Source organism: Papilio machaon, chromosome 1 (assembly GCF_912999745.1).
Source record: "Papilio machaon chromosome 1, ilPapMach1.1, whole genome shotgun sequence".
Taxonomy (NCBI): domain Eukaryota; kingdom Metazoa; phylum Arthropoda; class Insecta; order Lepidoptera; family Papilionidae; genus Papilio; species Papilio machaon.
The window spans coordinates 8,162,705-8,187,469 of NC_059986.1; the positions used below are offsets into that span (position 1 = coordinate 8,162,705).

The following is a 24,765-nucleotide window of genomic DNA, read 5'->3' on the forward strand; positions in this document are numbered from 1 at the left end:
GGAGTGTTTCATAGAAATAAGCCATCATTTGATTAATTCAAGATTCACTGAGTGCCCGTTGCTTGTTCAAAAAGGTTTCACATGTGATAAAGAATAAAAATACAAACCTAATAGTATTGGAACCGAAGCGGGGATATTTGGATTTACTCGAGCGTGGCAGTTAAACATAAGCGGGAACCTTGCACCTAATCGAGTGCACTTATCATAAATGTTACTTCATATAGATAATATGCTTGCTTCATATGTGTATAAACAACACGTGCTAAACTTGATATACTTTTAAAATGTAGCTTTATCAAGTAGAAGCTTTTATGTTGTATCTTATAGAAAATAAAAACACACTTTTTTAATTTCAAAATGACATCTTTTAAATTCAATTCTGATTTCAAATTTTTTACTTACTGGATAAATACACATTTAAAAATATACCTACTTTACCTAGTGATTGCCAACTTTGATGAGACGACAATTTTATTAATGTCAAAATGGATTTTCTTGATTCTAACAAAGCTTGCTTTTTACATTTTGAGTAGAGAGCTTTTTATTTCCTTAAATACGGGATGAACATATACGCCTTAATTTTTACTTTAATAACACAAAAATGATTTTTACCTACAAATAGGCAATTTAAAAAATAAACAGCAGAGTAAGGTTAATGCGTAAAATAGGAAACTATGCGAGAAGAAAGGCACGCAATCAGGCTTTAATTAAAAAATAAATAAAACCAGAGTATCATATCCTATTATCGTATATTTTTTCAAATTCAATGTCCCTCGTCGATGGTCATGACGTCAGTGTCGGGCTCGTAGTGCATGTCGAGCTCGCGCGTGCGTAGGATCTGCTTGTACACGAAGGCTGACTTACGTGGCGTGCGCGTGCGCTCCGCACTCTCGTAGTCCACCTCGTACAGACCAAAGCGCTCACTGTAATAACAGTTAATTATTTATCATTATCATAAATAATTGTATTTCGAAAGTTATATTCGAATCAATTGATAAAAACGATTTAATAACCTGTTTTTGAAATAAAGTACTCACGTATAGCCCTGTAGCCATTCATAATTATCCATTAGACTCCAAGCTGTGTAACCTCGAACGTCCGAACCATCCTCGATAGCATCAAGCATAGAATTGATATAGTGCTTGTAGTAAGTGACGCGGTCCTCGTCATCTAAGCCTCCGTAAGTAGCGAATCCATTTTCCGTGATAACAACGGGAGGATTACCGAAAGCCTCTTTTATTTCGGTCAACAGTTTATAGAATCCCCATGGAACGAACTAAAAAAATAAACGATATCCATTTTTTACACTTAATTTAGACATGTCTTTTTCATAAATCGTATTGAAGTTAAAATAGTCAAGATATATCCTAAAACTCTGAATTAACTTAAACGTGATTATTAAGAATATTGCTACCATATCTTAAAATTGCGGAATAAAAACCGACAAAGTTATCTGATCCGGTGCGTATAAAAAAACTAGATTATGTGAGCTCACTAAACTCACAAGATTCTTGACATACTGTAGCAGTTTGGTCATGTTTTTTTCTCAGCAGCAGCTTTCCCTTTAGCAGTGCATTATGAACCTGTTGCATTCCAAATGTTAATTGACTTACGTATGTGAATACTTACTTTGGTAAATTGTGATTCACCGATCTTCCATTCGTTTTTGGTATAAGTTACTAGTTCCATGTCATCGTAGAATGATGGTGACTCGTAGTAACCAAACACAGACTCATTTCTGTATACATATTTCGTTGAGTAATGATTGAGACCAAAGTAATCCGATGAGCCCCGGATGTAATCAATTTCTTCGGCAGTAAATTCAGGCAGCCTGGATCTATAAAGTCCTTGTTCAATGCTCTTAGCTGCTACACGTTTTTTCATGACTTCCGGAAAATCCCCGGTATCCGAAAAAATGGGGTTCGCATAAATTCCCCACTACAACAAAAGAGTTATACATGCAGTACTAATTAACTATATACAGTGATTCAAGTATAAAAATCGAAAAGCTAATAACTAATCTTAAGATGTGTAAAAAGCTATGTGTTTTACTCTTCCAATAAATTCCAAAATCCTCAGATATGAGGGACTCACTTTAAAAATAGACACTAATTCTAAGCTAACGTAACCACTGTGCTATGTCATTGTCATCTTATTAACTTATTAAGGAAAGGCAGAAATTAGTACTAACCGTGAATTCATTAGCATCTTTAGCAGCATCCGCAAATTCTTCATGTTCTGTATCATGCCATTGAGCACTTAAAGAAATGAAAATGGAGCCACCTTGAGTCGGGCGAAACTCTTTGTCATAAATGTGATATGCCTTAGCATGAGCTAACAACAAGTTTTTCGCACACATATAATCTGCAACACCCTTAATGTTTAGAAGAGGTGCCAGCGAATTGTCTCCATAGCCGTAGTAGCATACTTGAAGTGGTTCATTTATAGTGATCCAATCTTTAACTCTATCACCAAATAACTCGAAAGCAACACGTGCGTAGTCTGAATACCAATCAATAATATTAGGGTTGGTCCATCCACCCATCTCCTGCAATTTTTGTGGCAAGTCCCAATGATACAGTGTAACCATTGGTTTGATATTGTACTTGAGCATTTCATCAATCAAATTGTTGTAATATTGAACTCCTGCTTCATTTATTTTGTCTGGAAAGCTAGTTGGTAAAATTCTGGTCCATGAGAGTGAGAATCTGTAAAAATCTAATCCCAGTTCCCGCATCATCTCTACATCTCTCTTGTATTGGTGATAAGAATCGTCTGCGATGTCTCCATTAGAACAGTCTTTTACAACACATGGGTTCGTGTGGGTAATATGATCCCAGATGTTCTCGGATTTTCCTGTGTTAATTATTAAAAATAAAAATTATTATTACATTAAAACTGTGAAAATATATATACGTATTTTAATTCGTGCATCTTTACCGTCTTCATCCCATGCTCCTTCAACTTGGTAAGAAGCGGTAGCGGCTCCAAAACGAAAGTTTTCAGGGAATTTCCTTACTTCATGTCGAGCATTGTTGATAGTCTTACATTCTGCTATTACTATTGACGCAATCACGAAAAAACTGCAAAACAAAGATATAGTATATTATATAAATATGCACCTTATGTGTAATTTTTATCGCATTAAAACTGTTAATTTTTTTAAATGATAACACTGGTCTACAGTAGTTTTGTTGCCCTAGATATGAAAATGATTTTGGGTCCATTTATGCACACAATTCTTGAAACTATCAATGTTTTTTCTTTATTTGCTCTGATTTTTTTAAATCTTTATTTTCATTTTACATTACAAAAGTCAAAAAACCGAGAAATAAAATAACAGATGTATTTATAATGTCAGTAATATTTTGAGAAATTAGGATACATCGAAGTAAATAAAAAGTTGCGCAGAAGCCTAATCATGACTTGAAATTTGAATTTTATTTTTAACAAACATTCAATATGTACAAAAATCATGAAAATACGAGCACATTGAGAACTTTCATGAATATATCTTTAGTATCAGTACTTACAGAATTCGTTGTATCGACCACATCGTGTGTCTATTTTGATATGTATCGTTTGAAACTGTATTTATAGGTAACCATGTTATATACTATTTTCGTTACTCATGGGATGACATTTTTATCATTATCTTGACATATTTCAGGTATACGGAGATATAATGGTGTTTTCTATCATTATTTAACTCCGTTGGGGATTAAATTTATCTTGAAGAGGTTATGTCATTCTTGATCATTTCCCTTCTTATTTTGTCACGCCTACTTTGGCATTGCTAATGTTATTGAATTATGTGGTCTTCATAATGTCTTTGTAAGTATGTAGAAAATGTATAAGAGGGTCCTTAACAATTTACGAATCTTTGCAGATACGATAAATGGATACTTGAGGAGTCTTATCGTGTATATGTTTCATACCAAATCACCAACTCCGAGTGACTCTGATTCTGAATGCGGCAGTCAAAGTAATTTCTTTAGTGTTTCATATATATATACTAAGAAATTTCTGTCCCTATTATTTTTATAAGAAGAATTGTTATTTTTTCTTTTTTAATTTTTTATAAAGAGGCATAATGTCGGCGGCGCTAGAGGTTATCCTACTACACTAATATCTCCTTCGTTAATAAAAAAAGACAAGCATTAATGGTCTATACTCTCTTAACCATGCTTTTTTTATTGCTGCATTTTTAATCGAAAATTTAAAGTTACCAAACAATTATTCTTTAGTATTAAAATTATTTTCATAATGCAAATGAGGTATTGGACCATATTCCTGATATCAGAGGTTTTAAAATAATTAATTAATAAAGTTATAAATTTAATAAAAAATCTGTATTGGCATCAAAAGGCGAGTGTGCGTGTCGAAGGTAAGCTGACAGAGTAGGTTACCATCAGAAGAGGCGTGCGTCAAGAGTGTATATTGTCGCCACTCCTGTTCAATATTTACTCGGAAAGGATCTTTAACGAAGCTTTAAGCGAATTAGAAGTCGGTTTGATTATCAATGGAAAATTTATCAACAACATCCGATACGCTAATGATACGATACTCATAGCTCCGACTCTAGAATCTACAGTTACTACTCAACAAAGTACAGTCGGTTAGCGCTTCTTACGATCTTAATATTAACATCAAAAAGACCAAATACATGATCGTATCAAAGTTGCCTCCACCGAATGATACTTTATACTGTGCTAACCAGATACTTGAAAGGGTCCAAAAGTATAAGTATCTAGGTTGCTTTGTTGATGATCAAGCTGACCACCAAGTGGAGATTCGATGCAGGATCGAACAAGCGCGAGGAGCTTTTATCAAGATGAGGAAACTTCTCTGTAATAAAAACTTGAACCTGAAACTTCGGACCCGTCTTGCACGCTGCTACATCTTCTCCATTCTTCTGTATGGCGTCGAAGCTTGGACTTTAACCGAAACCATGTGCAAAAAGATCGAAGTTTTCGAAATGTGGATATACAGAAGAATGTTAGGGATATCCTGGAGAGACAAAATACGGAATGAAGTAGTGTTGCAACGATTGGGAAAAGAAGTCGAAATTATAAAAACTATAAAGAAACGAAAGTTAGAGTATCTTGGGCATATACTAAGGGGACTGAAGTACGATTTACTAAAAATCATTATACAGGGAAAGATACAAGGGAAAAGAAGTCCAGGAAGGAGAAGAACATCTTGGCTGAAAAATCTGCGCCAATGGTACAACAAAAGTACGCGTTCTATATTTCGAGCTGCCCTGTTCAGAGTTCAAGTTGCCATGATGATCGCCAACCTTCGTTAGGAGATAGCACCAAAAGAAGAAGAAGAAGAATTAATAAAAGATTATGTCTATTTAATAATACATCAAATTATGCAATAGCCTATCCATTTTACAATTAGGCAATGTGATAAATAATGTAGCGACTACGATTTTTGATAACTTTGCAAGATTAATTGTTTATAATGCTGTATAAGGTAATCTAGTTTCCTGAAACTTAAAGTTACGCCTGAACTCTATACGTCATGGTTAGATCCTCGACATGTAAAGTACTAATATGTTTTTCAATTTTCGAATTTCATAGGAACTTATTGTGAAAGAAAACCTCGTGATAAAACCTGCACGTATCGACGGAGAAATTTAAAGATATGTTTTAGATCAGTCAAACCTCATTCGGCTAACGTGGCTGACTATCGGCTATTCGCCTTACTTGAGTAGACTCCGAGCCCCTTGGTGGGATATGTTTGAGCTGACTTCGAGGACGATACGAAAGATATTAAATGTAAAATTGAGCAGAAAAAAACAATTCTTACACTTTTACTTTATATTAATTATTACTGTATGCATAAATAATTAGTTTTCAAAGTAGACGGTTAAGCGGGTGTGACATTCAAAATAAAGGCCTAGAGTATAAATATCTCAATGAAAACAATTGTTCAACGGTAAATTTATTGCTTTTATTGCGTTTATAAAATAGAAGTTATCTTTCTATTTTTTTTTTTATTGAAGGTTTTTTCATCTGTGCTTATTGAAGAAGGGTACAACATAAAAAAATTATGCTAGTTAATGAAGTAGATACCATGGATTGACTTGAAGGCATAGAAGTTTGGTGTCTGCATAACATAGTGAAGTTTAATAAAAAACAGCCATTCTGTGTTATGTTTTATTCGTTCAAGAGTAAATAAATTAGTGTCCCTCGTCGATGGTCATGATGTCAGTGTCGGGCTCGAAGTGCATGTCGAGCTCGCGCGTGCGCACGATCTGCTTGTACACGAAGGCGGACTTGCGCGGTGTGCGCGTGCGCTCCGCACTCTCGTAATCCACCTCGTACAGACCAAAGCGCTCACTGTCAATGAAAATGTTCCCATTATTGATTTTTAAACCTTTAAAATAATCGTGAATAACAAGTGCAGAATCGTAACAGAAAACGTAATGGATAGTGATGTTACATTGTCTTACTATAGAAGAATTAAACTTATACGTACGTATATCCAGCAAGCCATTCAAAGTTGTCCATAAGACTCCATGCTGTGTAAGCTCGGACATCTGATCCTTCCTCCATGGCATCCAGCATAGCACTGATGTAATGCCTATAGTAGGTGACACGGTCCTCGTCATTCAAGCCTCCCTTTGTTGCAAATCCATTTTCCGTAATAATTACTGGAGGATTTCCATAATCCTCACGTATTCTTGTCAGTAGCTTATAAAATCCCCAAGGAACAAACTGTGAAAATAAAATTTATTTAACTAATTTTAAAAACTAATAGAAGCTATAAAATTTTGAAGATTAACTTAGAAACACTAACCTTCGTGTACTTTGATTCACCAATCTGCCATTCATCATAGATATAAGTTATTACTCCCATGTCTTCCTCAAAAGATGGTGATTCATAATAATTGATTAGAGATTGATTTCGATATACATAGTACGTTAAATAGTGATTGAGACCGAAGTAATCTGATGTACCACGGACGTAGTCAATTTCTTCTTCTGTAAATTCAGGCAGCCTCGATCTATAAAAACCTTGCTCCGCACTCCTTTGAGCGACGTACTTTTTAACAACAGGCGGGAAATCACCGGTTTCCGAAAAAATTGGATGTGAATATATTGCCCACTAAAAATTAAGATAAGTTTAGTATGTACATGTATATACCTCCCTGTTCAGTTTGATCAATCAATTTGTATATTAGAACTAAAGTAAGATTACCCACCGTGAAATCATTAGCTTCTTTCGCAGCATCTACAAATTCTTCATATTCCGTATCGTACCACTGCGCGCTTAATGCTATGAAAATTTTACCACCATGCGATGGACGGAACTCTTTGTCATAGATGTGATAAGCCTTAGCATGAGCTAGCAATAAGTTTTTGGCACACAAATAATCAGCCACACCCTTGATGTTCAAAAGAGGAGCCAAAGTGTCGTCTCCATAGCCATGGTAGCATACTTGATGAGGTTCGTTGATTGTGATCCAGTCTGTAACTCGATCACTAAACAATTCGAAAGCAATCCTAGCGTAATCTGCAAACCAGTTTACTATTTCAGGGTTTGTCCATCCACCCATATCCTGCAGTTTTTGCGGTAAATCCCAATGATATAGCGTAATCATTGGTTTGATATTGTACTTGAGCATTTCATTAATCAAATTGTTATAATATTGAACTCCTGCTTCGTTTATTTTGTCTGGAAAACTGGTTGGTAAAATTCTAGTCCATGAGAGTGAGAATCTGTAAAAGTCCAAGCCCAGTTCCCGCATCATCTCTACATCTCTCTTATATTGGTGATATGAATCATCTGCGATATCACCGTTTGAGCAGTCTTTTACAACGCATGGATTTGTATGAGTTGCGTGATCCCATATATTTTCGGTTTTTCCTATAATCATTTTATTAGGGTTAAGTATCAAAAAAAGGAATGTTACGAGGTTAGTTATCGAAATTATTTCTCAATGTTTATTCCAGTTTAAGAAAATTAAATATATAAGTTAAGAAAAAAAATTAAGTAGAAAAAATTATTTTCGTTTCCGATTCGCAACACCATCGTTTCTTACCATCTTTATCCCAAGCTCCTTCTACTTGGTATGAGGCAGTGGCGGTGCCGAAAAGAAAATGTTCAGGAAATTTTCTTACGTCGTGTCGAACATTATTAATGATTTTACACTCGCCTATTACAATCGACGAACACACGAACAAACTGTAAATTGAGGATGACTGGTTAATAAAGAATTTAAAGTTTCAATATAGTTTTCCTTCACGTTACTTAAATGCGCCCAGAAAATTAAACGGGGCGACAGGTAAGTATTCTATTATTCTGTGAGGAATTTTTTTAATCGATTTTACTTTAATTTTTTTATTATAAGCAGTAATTCTGAGAGTACTCACACCAACGGCAACCTCGCCCACATCATGCGACTTTTGCCTTTAACTACTGCAGGCTAACATTATATATAGCGCCACAACCATGTTTCATTGACATCTTTATCATTACCGACCATTATCTTGACACATTAGTATTCCTTACAAACTTATCATATTTTATGTTTTAAATTTCAAGGATCAACTTTATGTATTTGGCACTGAATTTAACGATGATAAAGTTAATTGAAATTTAGGGCTGTTTATGAAAAACTAAAATTTATTCATTTCTTATTTAATTACGTAATTTCTAGAGATTTCTTCGAAACGCCAACATATGTTTATAAATTTTCTCAGTTATTGTGATTCAACTAAGTTACAGAGCCCTAAGTTAGGGTAAGCTCCGAGACCCTCGGTGGAGACGTATGATGATGACAGAGAAGCGCCGCAGTTTTCTCTAGAAATAAATGAAACGTGTCTTTATATTTTAAAAGGTACTCTGTAATAGAAAAAAAGATATTTATAACTGGTTATAGGTATATTTTTATAACAGGTAGACCCCAAATACGTTAAATTATAAAAAAAGGATGTACAAATTATAAAACGAGTAATTATATTTATTTAGCACTAGTGATTGCCCATGACTTCGTCAGCGCAGAATTAAAAAAGGAGCCTATATTATTATAGCCCCGTTCGAGCATCCCGTCCAAGTCCCGTCAAAATCAGTCCAGCCGTTCCGGATTTTACTCTTTGGCAAACATTATTTATGTTTCAAAAACTGATTGGATTTTAGAATTTGATCACGTGAAAATTCAATAGCCTCCTAAGCTCTATATTGTTTTTAGAGAAGATGTGTTACGATTTCTTATCGAACGTTATCGTAACAGAAAAACAATTCGAGTAAACACTTAACGTTGGGTGCTTAACAGTGAAACCCACCCTGAGATAAACAGGGCATCATAATTCTTGACATACAGTAAACTATCACGGTTAGAAAACCTACAACCGAATACTTAATTTTATTAAAAAACCCTAACCACGGCGACTTAAGCGTGTTGGCTCCATAGGCAATTACCGTGGGCCTAGCACGAATATTTATATAAAAATTTGTGCAGCGTTGTGTATTTGGGGCAAACCTCTGCAGAAAATATAAACATTGTTATCATAACTATTTAAAATCATACCCACTTTGTAAAATTTGATTGTAGTATGTTTGATTTGAATTGTATATTTAGTGGTCTGTGGGGCGGGCGCCTGGTGATCCATCACACAGGGTATCACCCTAGTTTGGACACCAGTCCCTTACCCATAGGGAAAACAATAAAGTTATTTTATTTATTTTATTTATTTATTTTATTTGGAGTAAAGTAACCAAAAATCTCATACAAATTTTGACATAATTGACAATGACGATACGAAGGCCAGTGTCAAAAATATTCGTGCTGGGCCAACCGATTTTGTGGAATTTACCTACATGTTCACATATGGCATGACGATCCGAATGAGACAATTAAAGGAACGGATGAAAAGAGAGTAAATGACATATAAAAGTAGAGTAGGAAATGCGAATGTTTAGACGGATGTGTGAGGTAAGACCAGTGAATAAGATCCGAAATTATATAATATGAGGAATAAGGGACGAAAGGTTAGCATGGTATGGGTATGTTTGTGGCAAAAATTTCATATGACAAGCAGAACTTTATGAATGTAGAGGAGTACACCGATAGCGGCACGCATAGGAAGAAATGAATAGATTGAGTGAAAGGTGACATTATCAAGACGGGAGTGACGATTGAGATGACGAAAGATAAATCGAGGACAAAAATCTGGTGCAAAGTTCCTACATGAGTGGAATAAGGACAGGGAGATGAAGAACTAATAAGTACAACATCAGGGAATACCAGTAATAAGGCCGCGGAGTCGCTCCTTCTTATTAGATAAATATTTTTAAAACTATAACAATAAATTGAAAAGGTTACTTTTATCATAGAATAACATATAATTTTCTAATTTATTTATTAATATATTCATTTATATATTGTTTACCCTTTCATCTTTAAATATTCATTTCGACAACGCCGAGCAAAATTGTGTTGTTAAGAACTCATTAAGTTTGTTTAAGTGGAGTGCAATGCGCCGCTTTTGTTTGTTTACATTTCATTTTAGAAAATTAATTATATTTAACTATAAAATACAATTTCATCTTTATTGCAGGTTTAAGGAATAATAATATTAAATTAACGGAAAATATCAAGCATTGAGAAAAACGACATACGAACTGTTGAAAGCACAAATTCGTTTTTCATAGGCACACATCTATTACTTTATTATAAAACTTTGCACGTTTGTCCCTTAAGCGCTCTTAAACAACAGGACAAGCTTTCATAAAATTTTGATAGGGTAGAGTATAAAGGTAAAATAATTAATTTTGTTTATAAGGATTTAAATTTTATTGATCGGAATTTTCACGTAGCAACATTGGTATTATAATATTTATCACAACGTAATTTACATGTTAATTATTTTCCCTCATCGATGGTCATGACGTTAGTATCGGGCTCGTAGTGCATATCAAGCTCGCGCGTGCGCAGGATCTGCTTGTACACGAAGGCTGACTTGCGTGGTGTGCGCGTGCGCTCCGGACTCTCATAGTCCACCTCGTACAGACCGAAGCGTTCACTGGGAATAAAAAGTAAGCATTGACGTACTATTATAACATAAAGAAACAAATTTAATTTTTAACCCATAGCAATTAATATATTTGTATTATCTTGTCCTTTTTGTCAATAACCGATGGACATAGAAATACAGAAAGTGTAGAGTTGTCTTGTCTGTAAAAATCTCTAAAATATCTTTTTTTTGTTATATAATAACAAAAAATCATCAGAACACTTACGTATAACCTTGCATCCACTCAAAATTATCCATAATACTCCATGCGGCGTAGCCTCTGACGTCAGATCCTTCATCCATAGCATCCAACATAGCGCTTAAATACTTCCTATAATACGCAATACGGTCGTCATCAATCAAACCGCCGTAAGTTGAGTATCCATTCTCAGTGATATAGACCGGTGGATTATTGTACTTCTCTCTGATATCGGTGAGTAATCTGTAGAAACCATCTGGCACCACCTGAACGCAAACATCATTCAATTTAATGTAATATTACGAAATTGTTTTAAATCTTATATTACATAATAATCGAAGGTCATCATAATTGTGGTGCAAGGAATACTTTTCAAGATACACTAAAAATATAATTTATAAAGGTTTTATAGTAACCTTAAGAAAACTTGATGCGCCGTGCTCCCACTCGCTGGACTGATAAGGAGCAGCATTCATATCGTCATAGTAAGAGGGAACATTGTGATAATTGTTTAAAGATTGGTTTCTGTAAACTATATACGTGCTGTAGTGGTTCAAACCGAAGAAGTCGGAACTTCCTCGCACGTAGTCAATTTCTTCAGGCGTGAACTCTGGCAATCTTGACCTTGGAAAGCCTTGCTCGGCACTTTTAGCGGCAACCTTCTCCCTCATAACTGGTGGGAAATCTCCAGCTTCCGAAAAAATAGGATGCGCGTATTGTCCCCACTGAAAAAATAATATTATTTTTAACATTTCATTCCGTATTTACAAAAGATAGGCACTACGGAATAAATAAATACATTATTGTTTTTTGTTGTTGCGAAGTTATCAGACAGATCATTTGATCTGAAGAACGATAAGATTTATGAATTTTTCTTAGTAAAAACCAACTAAGTGTAGTATGAACGAATAAACATATTTGCAACTAATAAACTTAGTAAGTACCACTATTTTTTATCATAAGGCGGCAAACGAGCAAACGGCCACCGGGATTCGCCGCAGTAGCGAGGCGACTGTTGCCCATAGACATCCGCAAACGCAGATGCGTTGCCTACCTTTAATCAACGGAGCCGAGGACGCACAGAAAGAGGATATTTCTCCTTCCTATGCGTCCTCTCTTCCGCCAAATCCACTTCCCCTTCCCATCTTTTCCTAATAAGAAAAGGGTGGAAAGGGAAAGAAGACTAAAATTAGGCCTCCGGTACCACACTTATCAGACGAAACGCGGAATTGCTTCCACTTCACGCCTGTCTTCTGTTTGGTCGTTGTATTTCACGATTCATACACCCAACAAATATTGTTGTTGCGGGATCTACCACTATGAAAAAGCAATCTTTACAATGTAAGTATTTATTGTCAGTTACCTCGAACTCAATAACTTCTGCAGCCGCCTCGATATCAGCGTCTGTTTCAGGATAGTACCAGTGTGCACTTAATGTTATACCAATAACTCCATTTTGCAATTGTCGGTACTCCTCATTATAAATATGATAAGCCTTGGCATGAGCCATTAACAAGTTTTTTGCGCACATGTATTCAGCTATGCCTTGAATGTTAAGACGTGGTGCTTTCGTCACCGTTCCGTATCCCTGGTAACAAACTTCTCGGGGTTCGTTCATAGTGATCCAGTATTTGACTCTATCGCCGAAACTTTCGAATGCAATACGAGCGTAATCAGCAAACCAGTCGATAATGTACGGGTTTGACCAGCCGCCCATTTCTTGCAATTTTTGTGGTAAATCCCAGTGGTACAGTGTGATCATGGGTTCGATGTTATACTTAAGCATTTCGTCAATCAAATTGTTGTAGTACTGTATCCCCGCCTCGTTTATTTTGTCCGGGAAACTGGTCGGTAGGATTCTTGACCACGATAAGGAGAATCTGTAGAAATCGAGTCCCAGTTCGCGCATCATCTCGACGTCCCGCTTATACAAATGGTAGGAGTCATCAGCGATGTCTCCGTTAGAACAATCCGCTATAGAGCACGGATCAGTATGTGTTAAACGATCCCAAATATTTTCAGACTTTCCTGAAAATCAATAAAGAAATTACACACAACGTAAATACAACGTTATCATGCTTTTTAATGAAAAGAAGAATAAAAATTAATCATACCATCTTCATCCCAACCACCTTCGATCTGGTATGAAGCTGTGGCTGCACCGAAAACAAACGAATCTGGGAATTTTCTCACATCATGTCGGCTAACTTTGATGTTACCTGCACTCGATATACCCAGCAGCGAAATAAATACACTATGAACAAAATGTAAAAAGAAATATCAAATATAACTAAAATTGAATAATAAATAAAAAAAAATTATACCTACAATAATCTAGCGTTTGATATCATCGTAGCAGCTAGACACAACTACTAAATCTGATGAGTATGCTGTGCTATATATATAGTATATATAGGCTGTAGTTATGTAATGAAACGTGGATATCTGTAGATAACAGATTACTTCTTCACGAATATTGAATTGAAAATCGGAATAATCTTTGATAAAGTCGCACGAAATAAATGTTTTTTTGAAGCCATTTTCCGTTTCTTTTGAAATCTCCCTTCCTTAAAGGACTAAAAGTCTATAAATAAAGCACCATAACTGAAACAGATACGGAATGTTTTGTGTAATTTTCTGGGAGAATACTCTCTAGTTAAATGTAAAATAACTAATTACTTTATTCATTTTTTTATTTAATGTTTAATACATACAGCAACATTTAGGAAAACTATATTTCACTTTCTATATACACTTTTCGTTGTAGATTAACGCTTATTTTACAGGAAAAAAATCTTAATAGATATAGGTTGTTTTTTATTTAAAAAAAAAACAGTTGTATTTTTAAGTAATTTATTTAAAGATGAATAATTTAATTAGTGTCCTTCGTCGATGGTCATGACGTCAGTATCGGGCTCGTAGTGCATGTCGAGCTCGCGCGTGTGCAGAATCTGCTTGTACACGAAGGCGGACTTGCGCGGTGTGCGCGTGCGCTCCGGACTCTCGTAGTCCACCTCGTACAGACCGAAGCGCTCACTAGAAAAGAAAAACATTTTTATGTGGATAATACGGTAACATAGTATCCATGTTTAATAACGTGTAAGTTAGGAACTTTTTTTCACTTCTTAATGTTATATTTGACGGCCTAGTAGTACAGTGTTAAGTAAAAACATGATCATTATACTTTTAAAAAAATGTACTTACGTGTAACCTTGCATCCATTCGAAGTTGTCCATGAGACTCCACGCGGTGTACGCTCTGATATCGGAGCCTTCTTCAATAGCATTAAGCATTGCGTTAATGTATTCCTTGTAGTAAGTGACACGGTCATCGTCCTCCAAGCCGCCGTATGTAGCAAAACCATTCTCAGTAATATAAATTGGGGGATTATTGTATTCCTCTTTTATTCTTGTCAAAAGCTTCTGGAAGCCCCAAGGTACGCACTGCGAACATTGAGATGGATAGTGTCCATTAGATTATCCGAATTCTTATAGTACGCAAACATAATGTTGAATTTGACATGATGATGATGATGATGATGATGATGATGACGATGAAACTATTAATCGCATAATCAGTTTTGTTTTTAACTTTTCTATTGCATATAAAAAAACGAAAACCCAAAGTACCTTGGTAAATTCAGATTGACCAATCTTCCACTCCGCTTTCTGGTATGTTAAGACTTCTAAGTCATCGGCGAATGATGGAGCATCATGGTAACCGTAAATAGATTCATTCCTGTAAACTATAAATGTAGAGTAGTGATTGAGACCGAAGTAGTCGGAGCTGCCGCGTACATAATCAATTTCTTCGGGAGTGAACTCCGGTAGTCTGGATCTAGGATAGCCCTGCTCTTCGCTCTTGGCAGCTATCTTCCTTCTCATAGATGGAGGGAAGTCCCCTGTCTCGGAGAAGACAGGATGTGTATACTGTCCCCACTAGAAAAATAAAATCAACAAAATAAGAAGAATGGAATAGAGGTATTAGTTATTATATATATTTCTAAAAATAAAATTGAAGGTATCAAGGGAAATGTGTTTGATTACAAAATAACAAAATATAACTATCATAATTAATTAATTTACCTGGAAGTCATTGTTGTCATTAGCAGCTTCAATATCTTTATCAGTTTCCGGTTCGTACCATTGTGCACTGTATGAGATGAATATAACACCGTCTTGATTAGGTCTAAACTCTTTGTCATAGATATGGTATGCTCTTGCGTGCGCGAGGAGCAAATTTTTAGCACACATATATTCAGCTACGCCTTTACTGTTTAGGACCGGTGCTTTCACAACATCACCATAACCCTGATTGCACACTTGATACGGCTCATTTATGGTAATCCAATATTTAACTCTATCACCGAAAAGTTGGAACACTGTTTTCGCGTAGTCACCGAACCAGTCGACGATATGCGGGTTAGCCCAGCCGCCCATTTCTTGCAGTTTCTGTGGTAGATCCCAATGATAAAGAGTTATCATCGGTTGAATGTTATATTTCAGCATTTCATCGATCAGATTATTATAGTACTGAACGCCCGCCTCATTTATCTTGTCCGGGAAACTCGTAGGTAAAATCCTCGGCCAGGATAGAGAGAATCTATAGAAATCTAGACCTAATTCTCGCATCATTTCGACGTCCCTTTTATAAAGATGATAGGAGTCATCGGCAATATCACCATTCGAACAATCCTTGATGATGCAAGGGTTATTGTGAGTTAGGTGATCCCAGATATTTTCCGTCTTGCCTAAATCAAAAAAAAAATAACAATACAAGAAAATAAACAGCAATCATTTTTTAAAAATACATATTGAAATGTGTTTACCATCTTCATCCCACGCTCCTTCCACTTGGTATGAAGCGGTCGCAGTTCCAAAAAGAAATCCTTCAGGAAATTTCCTTACATCGTGTCTGGAGCCACCATAGGTTTTGCACTCATACATTGAGTAACAAAAGATAGTAAAACTAAAAAATTAATCGAAAGGAAGTCATGTAAAACTATATCATCTCTCATAAAGATCGCGAAATTATTTTTATATTACTTTTTGCCCGCGACTTCGTCTACACAGGATTAAAAAAGCGATGAAACTATCGAGACTATGTTATGTGTTAGGGCCACTGTCCACGGCGGCGTAGCTTCATAGACGCTTCAAAATACGGCGTGCAGCTTAAGCAGCCCAGCGTACTGATCTCTATCCACGAGGCGTATTGCAAGCGTACATTGTCAATCATTTGTGAGAATGAAGTCGGACGACGAAGACGTTATTTTGGCTTATCACTACATTCGAAGTCGACGAAAACGATGATTATGTTGGACCCATCCAATATAGAAAGAAATATCAACTGTAGATTTCTTTCGCCACCTCACTCCAAGCCTTTTCAGTTAAATCTTTTCTAGCATATTCAGCAAGATTAGTGTTATACAAACACGGATATTTTTCTATGATATGAACAAATTTGGCAGCCTTTCCCGCCATTTTTTACAATAAAAATCACGTGCGTTTACTCCTTGTACGCCCAGGCGTACGACAGCCAGTACGGCAGGCGTCATGAAGCTTGCGTGCAGCGACGCGAGCGCGACGCTGCCGCTCCGTCGACAGAGTTACATTGTTTTGTATGTAAGCTGCAAGCAAACGTACACCAAGCGTATAATGACGAATACGCGTCTATGAAGCTACGCCTCCGTGGACAGTGGCCCTTAATGTGTGAATTAAACTTATCCCACGGATATTTTATTATCGTTGTAGGAATATGGTTCATAAATGTATGTTTTTAAACAGGCAAATAATTAAAAGGATTACTCACATTAAAACAATATTGTGAAAAATTTCCATTTTTACATATTATCTTCCAGCTGTATGGCACGATACGAGTGCGTAAAAAAGTTTCAAGTTTATATACAGTCTATCTAAAATCAGCTATCTTTAAAAGATAGTCTCGTGATTCGTATATCGCTCTTGATATTTGAGTTCAAGTTTAAAATAACTTTTAAATCGAACACCGTTTTATCTCAAATGATGATTAGATTTTGAAATGTATCTTGTTACATAAAGTACGTATTATATAACTTACAACGACGCTGATAACAATATTGGTAAATAAACAATTTTAAAAAGTCAAAATCAACATAGATTTTAATCCATAGAAGCATAAAATTGTTGACGAGAAGTTGAATTGACGATGGAGGAGATGCATAGGAAGCGGAATTCAGAAAGAGCAAATTTAGAGGAGCCTCCTCCGTCGATTAAAGTTAGGTAACGCATCTGCAACTGCGGATGCCTATGGGCAATGAACGCTTCGCTACTTCCGCGAATTCAGGTGGGCGCGTGCTCGTTTGCCACCTTATTATATATAAAAAGTAGTAAATGTAAGTGTTGTTGAACAGCGGCGGAGGGTCGCGCGCTGAGCGATGGCGGCGCGGTGCGCGGCGTTGGCGCTGGCGTGGTGCGCCTGCGCCGCCGCACCCGCCGCGCCCCCCTCGCCATCTGCGCCAGTCTCGCCATCCGCTTCGCCCAGCACACATCCCCCGCCCCTGCGTACTTGCGACACCCTGTTGCTGCGCAACCCGCCGCCCATGCCTCCGGTACGCACTAAGCTACATTATACGTGGTCCAGATGAATTAACACTCTTAAACAAAGAACAAAAATCTTAAATAATGGGTAATGGGGACAAAATACGTTCGAATCTCCAAAATAATTGAATTTGGAGACGGTATAATTTTTTTTAAATATTACGTATTCAAGTTACATTTCGACGAGAGTTTCGCAAAGGTGAATTAAGGCACGTGCGTCTTTCCGAATCGAAGAAAATTAGTTTTAAGCCTGGCCCGGCTCTCGCTCGCGTCCCCTCAATAATAATCTCTTCTACGTCCAGGGAGTTAAAGCTTTTATATTAAGTGTAGAAAACAGTTTGTTCCTATATACCTACCAAACTTAGGTAAAACAACTACCTCAAATGGAATGTTAATTATGGAATTAATTTTGGGACCATTAGTGGGATTTTCATAACTGCTATCGCGAACAGAATTTATTACTAAATAATATCAAAGTTTTTCAGTCAGACCGGAAACATTATATATATATATATATATATATATGTATATATATATATATATATATATATATATATATATATATATATATATATATAATGTTTATATATATATATATATATATATATATATATATCGTCATTCGAAAAGGATAATAAATGGACAGATCAAAATTTTGAAGTTCTCTCGATGGTGTCAGCATGTGCGCGAGCACGAGGCGGCTGTGGCGCAGACGGCGCGTGCGCTGGCCGAGCTGGTAGAGACGGGCGCGGCGGACGAGGCGCGCGCGGCAGCATTGGCCCGCACGGCCGCACGAGCTCCGCTGCAGCCGCCGCCCGCCGCCGTTGCGCTTGGCGCGCCGCAACTGCACCTCGGCGTGCTCTATCGCGCGGACCCGCCGCCGCCGCGCCTCTTCATCTTCCAGCAGAACAATTCCGTCGCATTGCAACTCTTCTGGAGGAGCCTCGCCTCGGCATGGAACGCAAGCGCCGTGATCTGGTCCAACGCATGGTTCTCGTGTGAGGAGGACGGCGGCAGTTGGTGGAGCGGCGCAGCGGCGGCGCGAGGCGCGGGCGGTGCGCGGGCGGCCGCCGCGATCTTTCGCCGCCTGCCCGCCGTGCCGTGCGAAGAGACCATGTACGACTGGCTCGGCGGACCGCCACCCTGCGACCCTGCTACAACAGAATGCCGTGCCGTGCCAGTTTTTGGTTCGTCGGAGCGACGTTTAGAGGTTAAATAGTTCCACACAAATTACTTACTTTTTGCTTTTAATTCTTACTACTTTATCAAAAGAGCATTGTACTTGTACGGTTTAAACACCGCACAATACACTAACACTAATATAAATATTTTTTTAAACTAGTACGAGTGTGAGTGCCGCGCGGGCCATTGGCGCGCGGGAGGCGAGCGGGTGCGCGGCGCGGCGTTAGGCGCGGGGCTCAGCTGCGTGTCGTGCACGCAGGCGGGCGCGGAGTGCGAGGCGCAAGCGCTCCGCGCGGCCTTGCTGCCCGCCAACCTTGCCGGCATGCTGCTTTGTTTCCTTATAGGCATAGTCATTTTTAAAAAACGGAAATGTAAAGTAAGTACTCGAACGTACTGTATAAACTACATCTCTGTTTTATAATTCGGTCTTAGTGGTCACAAATAATGCTGCTAGGTATGATTTATCTTTCTTCTATAACGGCGTCAAACGCACATCGCTATTATTTTATATTTATTTTATACAGGAACTAAATTATTTTGCAGGCTGTTGCGATGGGCATGTGGACAGTGCTGGAGGTGGTTCTCCTCGGAGTCATGCTGATGTACGCTTCCGTAAGTACAGAGATCATATTTGTTAGCCTCACGTGCAATATGTTTCTTCACCTAACAAAAAATGACTAAAATACCACAGAAACTTATTTAATATTATAAATGCGAAAGTAACTCTGTCTGTCTGTATGTCTGTCTGTCTCGCTTTCACGCCAAAACTACTGAATACAATTTAACGGGAAAAAGGAGTTGTAAGGGGTTGAACGTGGGGGTGAAAGTTTAGTGGGACGTCGCGGTGGCAAGCTCACGCGATCCCGTGGCGCCCCACATTATGGCCATGAGGGAACAAGGAGGTTTAGTGGGTATGCTCCCATTCGGGGAGAGAATACCCACTAACTCTCGTGTCTTCCCCGAGGCACGGAGTATGCATTAAGCATTCCTCCTTGGTAGGTTTTACAGGTAGAAGCTTGAAACTTATTTTAAAGGTTGCTAATTTGATATAGATAAATATGAAATTAAATTTTTGTAAAAATTTTACCCCCAAGGGTGCTAAATAACAATAGGGGATGAAATTTTGTTTGGCAATATGTGAGGTTTTGGTGAATGTTTTGTTTAATATGTTTTGCTGTTAGCAACCCTTAGCAATATTTAGTTTAGAGCCCGAGAAAGAACAAAGACTACTTTACAACGTGAAAAAGGGTTTGTAAGGGGTTGAAAGTGGGGGTGGAAATTTGTATGGAAGTAATCGTCATTTTTACAGTTAGAAACTTGAAACTTATTTTTGAGGTTGCTAATTCTATGTAAATAAATATGAAATTAGATTTTTGTAAAAAATGTACCCCCAAGGGTGCTAAATTTGTTTGGTAATATGCGAGGTTTTGGTGAATGTTTTGTTTAATATGTTTTGCTGTTGCCCTTAGCAATATTTAGTCTAGAGCCTGAGAAAGGACAAAGGCTACTTTTTTACACGAAAAAAGGGTTGTAAGGGGCTGAAAATGGGGGTGTAAATTTGTATGGAAGTATCGTCATTTTTACTGTAAGAGGCTTGAAATTTATTTTTTAGGCTGCTGATTTGATATAAATAAATATGACATTTGAAGATTGTAAAAGTTTTACCTTCAAGGTTGCAATATAACAAAACGGAATAGGGGATGAAAGTTTGTATGGGAAGATGTTTATGTGAATATTTTGTAAGTTTAATATTTTTTGGCATTTTTTATAAGTTTAAGTAAAATACAACAACATAATTCACGACCCGTAACCCAGAGGGGTAGGCAGAGACCCAGGACCTACATTTGGCGTGGTCCTGGCACACCTCTCTCTCTATGTTCTTCTACATTCATACATCAAAGCATAGCACTTCAGTTAAGTAAAATAATTAACCCAAAAAAAATGCTACCCGAGATAGTATTTCACGCGGACAAAGTCGCGGGCACAGCTAGTACAAATATAAACATAAAAGTTAAAATTACATACATATTTATATTGTTGAAGAACTACTCGAAACGCTCAGAATATTACAAGTACTCATTTATGATAGCTAGCATCTTAAGGGGGGCCTTTCGCAGGGAGCCGATATCTTAGCGAGATTTGTCAAAATATACATCCTTGTCAAGATATAGCTTGGAAATTTTTGCGGATACCAATCAAATTCCAACCACTTCATTATTATCTCGAGTGTTAGTAGTTGTTTTTGTTATGTATGTTTTCATGCGTCACAACTGAGTGTTTTGTAATAATTACGTAAAAGAGAATAAAAAAAAATTTACAAAATAATGCTTCCGCACAATAACTATGAACAGTTGAGAGGTATAAAACAAAATCATGGACATTGCTCTAGTTCAGGGATCCCCAAACTATTTTGGACAAGTGACCCCCTTTTCCAAACTGAACCGTTTCCACAGACCCCCATGGCTAAATTATCTACTTTTAAGATCAATTATTGTTATTATTATTATTTTTCATTCTGACTTGGGTCAATAAAAGAAGACAGAGTGAGAATTAGCAATCCCTGCTCTAGTTTCTAACTATTCAGAGTTTTAGAAACTTATTTGGCACAGTTTATAAAAACGACTTAATTTTATTATTTTGACAGGCGGCATCGCAGTTCATAGAGGACGCAAGATGGCGTTGCATAGTAGGAGCGTGGTTACGCGAGCTCGGCTTCGTAGCGTGCTACGGGTCTGTAGTGCTACGCCTGTGGGTACTGCTCGCAGAATTCCGCACTAGGAAGGCGCATCGGTGGACTCCGAAAGATGCCGAGGTAACTTTTCCTTTTATAAATGGATAAAATAAATAAAGCAAGTACTATAATAATAAGTATCTTTGTAATAGGACATTGCCGATTTCTTATATATGAGAGAACTATAGTCGATCTATCTTCATTATAGAGCAATGCACAGATATGAAAAATTTATTAAATTAAGGCCTGCAGTAAGAGGCTAATACGTTAAGTTTCGCTCTTATCACTGTTAACTTATTAGTACAGTATTCTTCTGTAAGGATTTGTCCTCACTAAGTACATAACGTGTGATTTTCAAGGTGTTGCGCGTTGTGGGTGCAATGCTGGCGGGGTGCGCGTGCTACCTGGCCGCGTTCACGGCAACTTCAGCGTGCGTGGAGGACGTAGCGGTCGCGGGGGGGTGCGCGCGCGCCGCCTGGCACCACGTCACCGGTGCCGCGGAGCTGCTTCTCCTTATAGCCGGTATTCGCACCGCGCACGCTGCAAGGAACGCTAATGTTCCCTTCCAGGTAAATTACTCATGCTTTACGTAATAATCGTAAAGAAAGCACCTTGATTTTTGATTCATACTTACGTTTTACCTTAGATTTACGTCTGACTAACTAACTTATCTGTTCGAAACGATAATAAACACTCTGTTTACTTTACATACAAGGAGAATTGGAAAAGGTAAAATACTGTGGTAAGGGAGATCTAAATTAATGTATTTCTAATATATACTTGGTCCTATCTATTTACAGGAGCGTACTTGGCTGGCTGCGGCGCTGTGGGTGGAGTGCGCGTGCGGTGTGACGTGGCGGCTGGTAGCGGCGGTGGGGACCGCGCCGGAGACCTCTGCGCTGGCCGCCTCCGTACGCGCGCACCTCTCCGCCGGCGCTGCGCTCGCTTGCGTTCTCGCGCCCCGGCTCTGGCACGGCTACCGCACTAGGTCATTGGCGCAGGAGGCAAGTATTCAACTATAACCTAAATGAATATTTTGTTGCCGAGATACCCGAGTAGTAAGCACTTTTATTGTACGTCTTATAGAATTAATTAAGACAGAACATTCTACAACGTGTAAGAAAAAGATTTATTGACAAATTATTACCATAGTTCTTTCTATAATTAATAAACCGTGCAATTTTATTTCTTTACACAGAAGAATATCACCGTTGTTTTATATTCCCTAAAAAAGTGTTGAAATTCAAACAATCTATGTTTGTGAGTTAACCATGTTGCAGGTGTCGCGGCGCGGGCCGGCGGAGGGTTTCGGCGCGGAGGGCGAAGAGGAGCCGACGTCGGAGGAGGTGCGCGCCGAGCTCAAGCGGCTGTACATACAGTTGGAGATCCTGCGCAACAAGACGCTGCGCCGCGACAACCCGCATATCAGCCGGCGCCGCGGTGGCAGGAAGCCGCCGCACAGGCGCTTCTCGCTCCAGGTATGTACAGGAACAACGAAACTTTAATTATCAATAAAGGAAACTTCATTAAGAGAGTTCTAACGGGGAAGGGACCATTTAATGACTCTGGTAGTGCGACAATTAGTTGAGGTAAAGGCGTTTAATGGAGAACAGAAGGGTATAATGTATAAGCAACCTCACTTATTGTAGATGCTTTATGATACATATTTATCACTGCTAAAGTAAAAACAAATATGTAAATATAACACGCTTATAATGTATATAAATATATACTTAAATAAGCTAATAATATGTCACTTAACAATCACTGCATAAAAATCTCCTCATGTGTTAAAATCGACAATAGATACGCAAAAACAATTTGAAAACAGATACAGTCGAAACTCCTTCTTAATCAACACATCTGAATGTATAATATGTCATTCTTTTTGTAAAAGTTTTCGTAATTCACCAAAAAATATGTTGCAAGTTGTTTGGTGTCCCATTTTGTAGCTGTCTAATCTATGTAGGTATTTCGTCTCCTGATCCAAAAAACAGCGTCTTATTAATTGTATGATTTGTAATTACCCATTTCGTCCAAGAATACGTATAGATTAATAGATAGATAATTCGTACGCATCTTCATAACCTAAATCTGTTATTCGGGGTGAAAATAAACTAATATGATATAATGATATTAACGTAATGTATTTTTGACCCCTCTGTAGCGGTGTTAATCTTCATTTCCATTAATCAAATGTTTCATATTCCATCCTCCTCCGACTTTAGAAAAAAGGCAGCCGCGAAAAGGTAAGGAAGGTGTAAAATGTACCGCATGTGAAGAAATGTGGCCCCGCATGACCCAACATACCCTCCCGGCGAAGCACCGAATTGCCCAGCACTGCCCTGTCTACCCCTGCCTTTGTATGCTTTCCTTGTTACTTTGTTATGAAAAAAAAAACGGGCCGAACAAAAGTTTTCGAATCATTTAAATTATACTCAATATGTCATTTTATGTGTCAGCTATTGTGTTTATTATACTGTATTATCAGCTATTTGTTTTCAATACACTTGCTTGGATCATTGTTATGTCTATAAAATCTAACGTAGTTAAAATATTCAAATTATAACGCAACAATTTTCTTAACTTTGGCCACTTCTTTCGAGAAATATTTAATTTAAAATAAATTTTTAAACGTCTTGGCGATATTTCTTTCTAAAATAATAAACACTCTATATATCAAGATGTTATAAAAACGGTTACACTCTTATAGTACGGAGTCGACGTGAGCGTAGCCGTTTTTAATTAGTTTATAATAATATCTCATAATCGTTTAAACAAATTCATTTTTATCTATAGGCCCTGCAAGCGCGTCGAGGATGCAAGAATAAACCGGGCGCAAACACTAGTATGGCGGAGGCGAGCGAGGCAGGCGATGCTTCTAGAACTCCAGAAGATTCTGTATGCTCCGGGGAAGGACCATCTCATTACACTGACGGAGATCAAGCATGATGCATCACGTGATCTGCCATGCGATAAATATTTATCATTGTTGTTTGTTAGATTTAAGTGAACGGCAATATGAATTTGTTGTATTCATTAGAAATT

The 24,765-nt window shown here is 37.6% G+C and overlaps 3 protein-coding genes across 3 annotated transcripts; 1 reads left to right on the top strand and 2 right to left on the bottom strand.

Annotated features, from left to right (window-relative positions):
• Positions 1 to 742: 742 nt before the first annotated feature.
• On the bottom strand, positions 743 to 8,457 carry LOC106713687 (lactase-phlorizin hydrolase). Its single transcript, XM_045680231.1, has 12 exons — positions 8,388 to 8,457; positions 8,057 to 8,199; positions 7,217 to 7,881; positions 6,811 to 7,119; positions 6,490 to 6,728; positions 6,196 to 6,350; positions 3,534 to 3,588; positions 2,941 to 3,083; positions 2,192 to 2,856; positions 1,630 to 1,938; positions 1,038 to 1,276; positions 743 to 923 (listed from the first exon to the last, which is right to left on the bottom strand). Exons 1-12 carry the CDS (start codon positions 8,411 to 8,413, stop codon positions 764 to 766), a joined length of 3,108 nt encoding a protein of 1,035 aa, XP_045536187.1. The 5' UTR covers positions 8,414 to 8,457; the 3' UTR covers positions 743 to 763.
• A 2,344-nt stretch (positions 8,458 to 10,801) lies between these two features.
• Positions 10,802 to 17,110, bottom strand: LOC106713686 (lactase-phlorizin hydrolase). The gene is made up of 11 exons (XM_014506529.2): positions 17,038 to 17,110; positions 16,058 to 16,197; positions 15,315 to 15,979; positions 14,859 to 15,167; positions 14,434 to 14,672; positions 14,107 to 14,265; positions 13,344 to 13,483; positions 12,593 to 13,257; positions 11,646 to 11,954; positions 11,257 to 11,495; positions 10,802 to 11,039 (listed from the first exon to the last, which is right to left on the bottom strand). The coding sequence occupies exons 1-11, from the start codon at positions 17,064 to 17,066 to the stop codon at positions 10,880 to 10,882; spliced, it is 3,054 nt and encodes a 1,017-aa protein (XP_014362015.2). The 5' UTR covers positions 17,067 to 17,110; the 3' UTR covers positions 10,802 to 10,879.
• A 531-nt stretch (positions 17,111 to 17,641) lies between these two features.
• Positions 17,642 to 24,765, top strand: LOC106713685 (probable G-protein coupled receptor 158). Its single transcript, XM_014506528.2, has 10 exons — positions 17,642 to 17,815; positions 18,484 to 19,014; positions 19,147 to 19,362; positions 19,530 to 19,598; positions 21,631 to 21,798; positions 22,077 to 22,286; positions 22,518 to 22,721; positions 22,998 to 23,195; positions 23,946 to 23,966; positions 24,517 to 24,765. The coding sequence occupies exons 1-10, from the start codon at positions 17,642 to 17,644 to the stop codon at positions 24,667 to 24,669; spliced, it is 1,944 nt and encodes a 647-aa protein (XP_014362014.2). The 3' UTR covers positions 24,670 to 24,765.

What these genes read in the sequence shown, in the direction of transcription:
- LOC106713685 (XM_014506528.2), top strand. Translation starts at nt 17,642, where the DNA reads ATGGCGGCGCGGTGCGCGGCGTTGGCGCTGGCGTGGTGCGCCTGCGCC. An exon ending in TTAAAAAACGGAAATGTAAA is followed by an intron (nt 19,363 to 19,529) that starts GTAAGTACTCGA and finishes ATTATTTTGCAG; the next exon opens with GCTGTTGCGATGGGCATGTG. An exon ending in TCATGCTGATGTACGCTTCC is followed by an intron (nt 19,599 to 21,630) that starts GTAAGTACAGAG and finishes TTATTTTGACAG; the next exon opens with GCGGCATCGCAGTTCATAGA.
- LOC106713687 (XM_045680231.1), bottom strand. Translation starts at nt 8,413, where the DNA reads ATGATGTGGGCGAGGTTGCCGTTGGT. An exon ending in AAGATGCTAATGAATTCACG is followed by an intron (nt 1,939 to 2,191) that starts GTTAGTACTAAT and finishes CTTTTGTTGTAG; the next exon opens with TGGGGAATTTATGCGAACCC. An exon ending in GTGAATCACAATTTACCAAA is followed by an intron (nt 1,277 to 1,629) that starts GTAAGTATTCAC and finishes TTATTTTTTTAG; the next exon opens with TTCGTTCCATGGGGATTCTA.
- LOC106713686 (XM_014506529.2), bottom strand. Translation starts at nt 17,066, where the DNA reads ATGGAAATTTTTCACAATATTGTTTTAAT. An exon ending in TTTCACAATATTGTTTTAAT is followed by an intron (nt 16,198 to 17,037) that starts GTGAGTAATCCT and finishes TTAATTTTTTAG; the next exon opens with TTTTACTATCTTTTGTTACT. An exon ending in AGGTGGTTGGGATGAAGATG is followed by an intron (nt 13,258 to 13,343) that starts GTATGATTAATT and finishes ATTGATTTTCAG; the next exon opens with GAAAGTCTGAAAATATTTGG.